General features: G+C 43.1%; 1 protein-coding gene across 1 annotated transcript; it reads left to right on the forward strand.

Annotated features, from left to right (window-relative positions):
* The first annotated feature begins 7758 nt into the window (after nucleotides 1–7758).
* On the forward strand, nucleotides 7759–9128 carry LOC107981270 (ankyrin-1-like). Its single transcript, XM_031921006.1, has 4 exons — nucleotides 7759–7957; nucleotides 8141–8443; nucleotides 8570–8674; nucleotides 8758–9128. Exons 1-4 carry the CDS (start codon nucleotides 7759–7761, stop codon nucleotides 9126–9128), a joined length of 978 nt encoding a protein of 325 aa, XP_031776866.1.
* The last annotated feature ends 1148 nt before the right edge of the window (nucleotides 9129–10276 follow it).

The raw sequence follows: 10276 nt of genomic DNA on the forward strand, positions 1-10276 counted from the left end.
GCTGTTCATTTCGAGCGTGCGGGAATAGCCATTCCCTCCCGCTACTCATAGACACTCAAAAATAATCAAATTTTTGAAATTTTTTGAAAAATTTTGATATTTTTTGAAAGAGAGTGGTTTACAACTCAAAATGCGCAACTTACCAGTCGCTCTATATGCATGAAAACGGGTCTTTACAGGCACTTGTCAAAAAAAGTACAGTGTGTAACAAGAGGGGAGGGCAATTTCTACTCGGGTTAGATTTGAGCACTCGACTCTAACTCGTGCTCAAATCTCACCCTCGTTAGAAATAGCCCTTCCCCCCCCCCCCCAGTTGCACAATATACTATTATTCGGTTTTCAATCTCAATTAATATTTATAGTAATGTACCGTAGGTTATATTTTAAATTATCTAACTGCTGTCGACAAAATCGGAACAGATAGAATACCGGCGCGCTACATTGAAAATTCAAGTCTCCAACAGAAACAGAAAAAAATCAACCCTTCCTCCCTCACTATGCAGTGTAGCCATTCCCCAGCGCCATAGTTCTTCTTCATTTTTCTCGCGATTTCGCTTTTAACATCTGCCTCTACTCCACTAGTATTTGTCCCCCGACGCCCTCGCGCTATATAGCAACAGCAGGTCCTCTTCCGATCGTCCGGCCGTCGGATAATCCGGATTTGTAAGCGATCGATCCCGCTCGAACGGGCGCGAATAACACGAACGGCTGCTTATCGACTTTTCCCTTTGGCTCTCTCGTGCGCGCAATCCGACGAGAGAACGAGCGAGAACGAGCCTCCGATGCGCCGCATTCAATTACAGCATCGGACGCAGCGATGTGACACACTCGCCTGCATGTAGGTCTATACATATATATAGGCGCCTGCATGTAGGTCTATACATATATATAGGCGCCTGCAGTGCGTGCGCGACGCGTTTTCACGGCGACGACCGCAAAATCCGCTGGTCCTTTCGATGCGCTATGTACTTTATGAGCAAAAAGAGATAAGTGATTAATCGTTTCGACTGTCGCCTGGCTGGGACGATTATTAGTGTGGGTGTATGGAAGTGTGATGAAAATTGATATTTATAGCACAGTGTGGCTAAAATCCGCTGTTAAGTCACGCCTATCTGTGACTAAAGTAGTCCTTTTTTGCACCGTGTTTATCACACTCGCTACGCTCGTGCGCTAACCTCACGGTGCAAGTACGGACTACTTTAGTTACGAATAGGCGAGACTTGCGGATTTTAGCAGTCTGTACTATAAAATTTTATACGATACTCTTGACTTAAATGGTTCAGTTTTACACGGCACTTACCGTGTAAAAAAGAACCATTTAAGTCACACGTATCGTAATGTACTATTTATGTTATTTGAATGAAAAATTCATAAAATTCAAAACGTCGCGTAGCAACAAACTTTCACTCCCAGCGCGAGTCATCGTGCAATACTCCACCAGACTAAAAGCACGCTGTACACAAACATTACTCCCGGAAGATCAAAGCTACATCTGAAAAATCCAAAACAATAAAAAAACCCTTCTCCCTCGAGCACTGCACCCGCGTGAAAAATACTCGAAATCTATCAGTCGTAAAAATATAAAAAAATTCACTGTCGCGTAAAAGGTCACCCTTTTGTTTCCATTCAAACATACACGTGCACTGTATGTATAACTCTCGCGTCCGCGACACGATGATTCTTAAGAATTAACGTCAATCGTCGATATTGTTTCGATCTGAAGTGCCCTCGGCGTGCTCCAGCTCCTCTCCTCAAGCGGCGGCATTTTTGTCGATCCGGAGCGCATACCCACTCGAGCTTTCATCCTCACCCGCGCTCTTTTTTCTCTTGAAGATGCAAAGGCTGGTACTTCATTTTCGACGCGTCGCCGCACACCGACACGAGAGAAAGAGAGAGAGAGAGAGAGAGAGAGAGAGAGAGAGAGAGAGACGTCGTGTTTACCCGAGACGAAGTGAATGCGTGTGTACTCGTCGCTGATGCGAAGACGGCGTGACGAGATCGCGTTTTATTTGATGACTAGACTCCGTGTGTTGTACAGAGGTTCATTCGATTATTTTGGATGGAATCGTCTTCGGCTGTATAAACTTGACTTTATTTACTGAGGAGTAAACTTCATTTCCTCTACGAACCGTATTTTACACCCCTGGCTTATACGCACTGACTTAATAATTGGTCAACAAAATAAATTAAACACTAAATTGATCAAGCTGCAGACTAACAGAACCATAGCGATAGAGAGGAGCAAATCAAAACCCATGAAAAAAGCTCAACTTAATCCAAGCCCTTTAAAAGCTCATCGCGGCCTGACGCGCGAACTGGATAGGCCAGGTCAGAGAGCGAGCAAGATAGAAAGAGGCGCGCATGCAGTATCTAGAGCTTGTACATACACGCTTGTCACCGGTACAAACATTTTACGCTCGCGCCCCCCTTTTACAAAGTTATGCACACACGCGCCCATATTCCCTTTGCCCCGAGGGCCGCTACAGTAGCGCGAGCAGAGGGAGAGAGGGAGAGAGAGAGAATGAAAAAGTTTTTCCAGCCGAATGAAAAATAAATAGCGCGCGTTGCAGCCAGGTATATTTGACTCGGGGCGCTCTGTGTGTCTGTGTCCCTCTCTCTCTCTCTCTCTCTCTCTCTCTCTCTCTCTCTCTCTCTCATTTTCCACTTTTCTCGGCCGATTTGCGCCGCGGCTCTGTCCTCTTTCGCGAGACAATGGCGCGTATAGAGAGAAGCTTGAGCAAAGGTGGCTGCAGGCCTTTGAGCGAAATCTCGCACTAATTCGATGTAATCGTTTGTGGGTCTGTGTAGCCGCTGGGATGGTTTGGTTATAGGGAATAGGTCATTGATGGCTCGGTAGGGTGTTGTGTGCGGTTTTACTTAGGAAGGACTTGTAATTGAATGCGTTGCGAAGCTCGATGTTGTGCTTTTGTATGATTAAATATTCCGAATTTGTTGACGCTGTAAGCGAAGTACTAATTGGGCAGATGCAAGTAGTAAGTAGATCATAGTGGTGCCGCTCGGTGCACAGTGTGTCATCGATGTGTGCGCAAGTGAATTGAAGGGCAATGAACTAACAGCATTTACGAATTAATCAAGATTCTACTGATGTATACCCAGATGTCCTTATTCAGAGTTATAAAAATTTCATTGAAAACTCAAAATAGTATATTTGTTAAAAAAATAGATAAGATAGTTGTAAGAATATTTTAGTATAAAATTTGTTCCAATTCACTGTGTGGAAATAAGCAGATAATTACATTGATATTGTTGAAATAATAATCTGTCATGTGTGAAGATTCTCTGTGCATTTCTGTATAAAGTAGTAGTAGCGCGTCAGAATGAGTAAACGTGCTAACGAGTGTGCGTCATGAGAAAACGCACACTTGTATAAGCATCCACGCTTCGCGGCACATGCGTGTGAGAGACACACGACTGCGACAGAGATGCAGAAATTATGACAGAGTAGTCGTGAATGAATCCAAATTGTTATAAATAGAATTTCCTCTTTATTACCTCAAACATTATATCGATAGTATATGAAATAACAACGTCAGAACAGCATGAACGTCCCAAGAATTATACAAAAATATGTGAATATAAGTTTGCACAAACTTTGATAGCATCAAGAAATAGAAAGGAATTCGGACAACGATGCTAAGTGTGAAAAGAGCCAAGAGAGAATTGCAAGCACAGAAAGAGAGAGAGAGAGAGAGAGAGAGAGAGAGAGAGAGAGAGAGAGAGAGAGAGAGAGAGGGAGAGATGATATCAAAGGGGAGAGCATCAGCGTTAGCGTTATACGCTCGCTCCGCAGTAGATTCACCACCACTACCCATAAGGAGTTATCACTTCAAAAACAAACTACTTCTCGTGACATCACAAAAGTCTTTTCGCCGCAGGTAGATATGCACCTCGGCCTGAAATTTATACCCGAAAACTCTCTCACTCTCGGCTCTCTTTATACGAAAGGGAATGATGCACACGCGGCTGAAACTATTCCGGACAGCAACTTCGCGAATTAAGCGTGAGAGAGGAGAGATAACGCCGGCGAGGCCTTAAACTGCAGCGTTTCGCAGTGCAGCTGATGATAAGAATGAAAAGGAATAGGTATGTGTGTGTGTGTGTGTGTGTCTGTATAAGGTGTACCTTTGGTGTGTTCCAAGAGAGAGAGGACCGAATTGTTCGCACCGTAATGCTGGGAGGATTTTCGTTCGTTGCTGGCTTTTGTAGAAGACGTTCAATTGATGCAGTCGATGATAGGGTAGGAACCAACGTTCTCTCTCGAATGAAGATTATATTGAAAACTCGCATCAAGCTTACTACATTATATGCCTATACGAGCTCTGCAGAAACAATATTCTATAATTAATTTTCCTATCCGTCAAAATAACGACGACGAAGACGAATAAAAAAAATCGATCGATAATATCCCATCAGATCAGTTCCAGCAGCCGCAAAAAAAGCACCTTTCCTCAGCGAGCAAGACTATATACGCGTTCTCGGGACCGTTCCGTCGTATATAACGCCATCCGCGCACGTAAAGCGATTACACCCGGGAGAAATTAATAATAAGATATTCGCTCTTTGCCGGCTTCTAATGGCTGCTGCTGCTGCTTTGCTCTGCTCTGCTCTGCTCTGCAGTACAGGGCGAGGGCGCGATCCGTGTAATCCGCTTTCGCAGTTGGAAGGAAAACGCGCGACCGCGGGCTGTGTGTACCAAGATTCGGCGCGAAATCATGTTATACATCTGCGAGAGCTACGATAACGGGTATACGGATGAGGTACGCTTGTGTGTGTCTAAGTAAGGGGAGAGAGGGACGACGATGCGCTGAATTTTTTAGAGGAAGAGTCGTTTGTTGGATTATTTGCTGTTGATGGTGGATTTTGAGGTGATTAATTTTTTCGAAGATTTGATTTTTTATTGCAACAATTACCCTTTGACCTTCTCGAAGCCGAAGATAGCGCGTTCTGCATAGGGGGTTTGTACACGCGCGGTAGTCTCGCAGCTAAAATTGGTGTTTATTATGGAAATTGGATACAATACACCTCTCTCTCTCTCCCTCTCTCTCTCTCTCTCTCTCTCTCTCTCTCTCTCTCTCTCTCTCTCTCTCTCTCTTGCGTACGGAGACACGGGAGTAATATGCATAATGCGACGCGTAACTATATACGAGAAACAATCACCTTATGATTGACTTCAATCTCATCACAATCGTTCACTATACCATACAATGATGAAGTATCCAGAAGGCAAACGACCTCGATCGTTCACTCCTCCCCCGAGATAGCTCGATTTATACCCGAGAGAAAAGTCAAAAGTTAGAAAATTAGCGGAGTACACGCGCGCAGCCTCATCGGGAAACAAACACTTCCGACTAGCTCACGAAATTACCGGCTCCTCGCACTATATATTCCCGCGCGTAGAATATCAAATTTCCCCTCACGCATTCGAACGAATATCTTCGAGAGAGCAGCTAGCGCGCCAATAACCCGCTTCAAATTACAGCGCCGCCAGCGCGCAACACACAGCTCTAATTATAATCCGCATATTCAAAGCTCCTATTGCTACATGCCGCAAGCTCTCGCACGTACGCACACACCCCCTCCTCGCGCGGCTCTCTTTACACCCGAAAAGATCGTTCAAATTGAATTCTATCCCGAACACACACACACACATACACACACACTCACTCACACAGGGCATATACTGGCTAAATCGCAATCGTGCGAATTTGTAGCGGCTCTCGATCGGCAAGTTTCGAGTCCGTATGCGGTCTGCACTGCTGCGCTACAAAAGAGGGTCGAGAGCTTGCAGCAGCAGCAATGTAAGCATCGTGTTTCCCTTCGTTCGATGTATATAGCATCAGATCGAGAACAAAAGTAACGCGAGCTCCCTCTCCCTCCTTCTCCCTCTCACGGTGTTATGGCCCGTGAGGTGGTTACGGGAACGACGGTCGTTACGCGAAAACGTGCCTCGCCTTTGCCGCCGACTCCCGCGCGCACGTATAGCCGCTCGTTTGCGATCGCCGCGCGAATTTCCTCTCTTCCTCTGTCTATGTGTGTGTGTGTAGTATCTGCGTCCAGTCTATTCTACGGTATACGTGCATACCTGTAGTCTCTTCGATTTTATACACGTAGTTCGTCTTCCTTTGCTTCTTCTTCGTCGTCGTCGGTTCCGGAAAAGACTGAGTGCTTTTCTGTTTTTTTTTGTTGCCCCTTCTGCGCGTGGGCAAGGATGGATCGGGGAAAAGTGTCGTTCTCCAGCGTAATGCAGGGTCCACGCGTTTTAGAGCTGAATGGATGCTGCAGAGGTGCGGGAGCTACGTTTGCGGGAATCCCGTCGCGCGTGCTCTGGTTTTGCATGCGATACTTCGTGATGTTGCTTTATTTTTGAGTTATTTATTCGGCATGTGTGATTTACAGGATGCTTTTAGTGCGAAATGTTAGTGGGATTGACGTTGATTATGTTGTCGAGAGGTGCTATACGGGGATTCAATTAATTATGGGAATGTTATTTATCAGGAATTAAAATCTCGAAAGGTTGACGATGTGTATTTTTTATTTTATAATGCACGGATCAAAGAATAAATATGAATAGCTTTTATGTGCAGGATGAATCATCATTTTACATTATTATATAATATGATGTCAATAAAGTATGTGATAAAAAGCACCTTGTCATATTCGACGTTCTCTGTATCGTGTGAAATTCATTAGATCATGAAATTGAAATATAGAATTAGCGATTTATGTATATGCTCACGCGTATGAATTAATGTAAATATCCAACACAATTAAAACAAACAACTCGCGAGTAATGAAAGTACGCGCATTAACCCTTGATTAACAAAGCTATTTATACGATGCATATAGTTCGTTATCCGCACATTCAACAAAACAAAGCTCGATATACCTCGTAAAAGAAAAAAAATCAATCGCTCGTTCATATAGCCCTCATAACATTCAAAAGTCCGTAGCACACATCCACCCCCATCCCGGTTTTAAAATACGCCCTGTTCTCTCCGGCGCGATTATGAATATTTCTATTAAAGCGTGCAAAATTTATACATCGGCCCTGCGCACACGCGCGCTACTTTTGAAAAGAGATGAGTTATGCTCCGCGACCGCGTCCTTTCTCTCTTCCGCGCAGCGCAAAAGTTTATATTATACATGCACGCGGACTATCGGCGCGCGATGTCACGGCGCAGCATATAGCTGTCTTTATTTTTCTCTCAGCTGGATATCGCTCACAAAGCGCGCGCACGCGTGAGTTAACGTGATTTATGAGAATTATTCGTTAACTTGTAACGGCATAGCCCTGGCCAAGCTTCTGTCATTGATGGAGGAGGCTTCGTCGATTTGGCAGTGTGATGTTTGATAAAAAGATATGGAAAAATGGTCGGTTTGAATTTCGTTTCTGTAATAGCTTTTTCTTCGTTTAGCTCTGCCGTGTCGGCCGCTGTACTCGACTGCGTACGTGTATACACCTATATGTCGTCGCTTCGTACGAAGACTAGCACAGTTCAAATTTTCAAACTAAAACTAGCACAACTCATGATTTGCCGCGAAGAGTAGCACAGTTCAGAGATGCCGCCAAGAGCAGCACAACTCACGTATTTCGCGCGAAGACTAGCACAACTCGCGACAAACTTCAACAGTTTAAGGCGATTTGTGTAAAACAGTTGTAAAATTGCTTCTATTTGGTTTCTCCACGAGCGCAAATTAATTTTTGAAAAATATATTTGTGTAAAAGTTAAGTCTAGAATGGCAAGCAAGAAAGTAAAAATATCGGCCGAGTTGATTAAAGATGCCATCATTGAGGGGAACACGGATTGTTTTGACACAGAATTTCAAGCGTCTCCTAAACTGATGATTGAAGCTCGTGTCAATACCAGCTATTCCTTACAGCATTTCGCCGCCGGACATTCCACCCAGCGAATGGTCGAATACTTCTTGGACAAAGGTACGCGTCACAAGATTAATTCAAATTTTCGTATAAAACATGAATTATTAAACAAGTTCAATGCCGCACTTCTCGTATAACACTGAACTTTATTTATAAATTAGTGGAAAAAATCACATTCGAACGTTAATTCCGTGGACATCAGCGGTTATATACAAGCAAATTTTTAATCTGATCTCACAGGTTTCTATAAAGACTGCAGAACGCTTGGCAATCTAACAGCCCTTCACGTGGCTGTGACGCATTGCAAGTACGACGTGGTGAGGTTCCTCTTACAGCGGGGCTATCCTCCCAACGCTGAAGACTCGATGGGCCGTACAGCATTGCACTGCGCTATGGAAATGGGCAAGACCCGCAAAACGTCCTCTAAAAAATGGGATTGTAAACTGAAGCGAAAACTCCCGGAATCGCCTGCCATTGATACGAACGACCATATTAGAAGTTTTCTAATCGGAATCGCAACGGTCAACGCTCAGGATCTTAGCGGTGAGAATTTTTATTATGCATGCATTTGTTTTTTTTCTCGACAGCGGACACTAGTATCGCATTCTAATTTTGGTCTCAGTTTAAAATTTGAAAAAAAATCTAATGAATTATTTCTACTTTAAAAAGGTGAAACGCCAATCCTCAGACTGCTCAGAGCCGTGGGTGCCAGTATCTATTACGCACCTACCAACAGCCCGCTGAATGTCATCAATGATATGGACGAGAAACTAGGTTTATTTTAATTTTTCAAGATGGTTAAAAAATACCTATATTGATTAAACTTGAAAATGCTAATGAAAATGTTTAATTTTTAGGAAGTGTAACGTGTTTATCAGCTGGGATAGCGAAAATCAGTGACACAGTTATTGAGCATATCCTCAACAAGCGCGCTCATGATTACGGCTACAACGAGCCGCAGACGGTAGAGCGTCGCCACCACATAATACGTAGGCTGTTAAATGCCGGCGCTGAAGTAGATAAATCCAATGGCTTTAAGGAACCAGCCTTACATTGGGCTGTCAGTACTAGTAACGAGCCCATTATTGAGCTGTTCCTGAAACATGGTGCCAATGTTTACTTTAGGAGCGTATACGGTTGGTCGACCCTGCATGTCGCTGTCAGATTTTCATCAGAGAAAGTCGTCGAAATACTCATCGCCAGAGCCCAGGTAGCAAATGGCCGATAAGTTCTGGCCCGTTCCCTAGCGACTCGGTAGAAATGAAATCCAGAATCCGTCGAGAAATATGCGTAGTTTCTACGCTGAAACATGAGTAGCAGAAGTTCTCTTAATTTTTTGTGCATGCGAATACGGTTCAGGCCAGGCACAGGCATACTAGAAATATACAACGCGTATTGTAGGGGCTGTCTGCTATGTTATAGAGCAGAATAGCATAGCAGACAGAACTACAGTTTTCACAGTTTCAGTCAATGTTGAATGATTAATATTTAGCCTATCAATTCATCTAGAATGATTTTTAAGGTGCACATTAATAGTGAAAACCTAACCCTACACATGCATGCTCTCATACATGACAGTATGTACAAGCATGCTGTACTGACTGACTTTGTGTTGTTCAAGTGCAATTACTGTGTGAAAAGTGTCATCGATGCTCAAAGTCACCAATGATGAGGTTTGCACAGGTATTTCAAATCTCATCAGTATGCGAGCGCAGTCACTGTCAACCACCAAATCTCTCATAATCATGGTAAATCCATGATATTGAAGTTTGATATCTGTTCTTTTGCATTAAGACTTGTTAAATTATTTAGAAATAGCCTGCTATCTCAGTTTTCACTTAACAGTCTTGGTTCAGCTTTGCACCCTGAACTCTATGGCTTTGGCGGCAAAAATACAGGTGGGTCTATACATGAAAGTTGAATTCATATCAGCTAGAATGAATTCAATACACTGTTTCAACATTCCAATACAAATTAGGTTGCTAAATTTCAGCTCTCTAAGTATGATAGTTTTCAAATGAGAGCCAAAATAAAACTGTGAAAAAAGTAATCGAAATCAATAAAAATTTGATTTTGCTCTCACTTGAAAACTATCATACTTAGAGAGCTGAAATTTAGCAACCTAATTTGTATTGGAATTTTGAAACAGTGTATTGAATTCATTCTAGCTGATATGAATTCAACTTTCATGTATAGACCTACCTGTATTTTTGCCGCCAAAGCCATAGGGTTCAGGGTGCAAAGCTGAACCAAGACTGTTAAGTAAAAACTGATATGGCAGTCTATTTCTAAATAATTGAACAAGTCTCAACGCAAAAGAACAGACATCCACCTTTAATATCATGGATTTACCATGATTATGAGAGATTTGGTGGT

This window comes from Nasonia vitripennis, chromosome 1, assembly GCF_009193385.2.
Source record: "Nasonia vitripennis strain AsymCx chromosome 1, Nvit_psr_1.1, whole genome shotgun sequence".
Classification (NCBI taxonomy): Eukaryota; Metazoa; Arthropoda; class Insecta; order Hymenoptera; family Pteromalidae; genus Nasonia; species Nasonia vitripennis.

What these genes read in the sequence shown, in the direction of transcription:
- LOC107981270 (XM_031921006.1), top strand. Translation starts at nt 7,759, where the DNA reads ATGGCAAGCAAGAAAGTAAAAATATCGGCCGAGTTGATTAAAGATGCC. An exon ending in CGAATACTTCTTGGACAAAG is followed by an intron (nt 7,958 to 8,140) that starts GTACGCGTCACA and finishes CTGATCTCACAG; the next exon opens with GTTTCTATAAAGACTGCAGA. An exon ending in CAACGCTCAGGATCTTAGCG is followed by an intron (nt 8,444 to 8,569) that starts GTGAGAATTTTT and finishes TACTTTAAAAAG; the next exon opens with GTGAAACGCCAATCCTCAGA.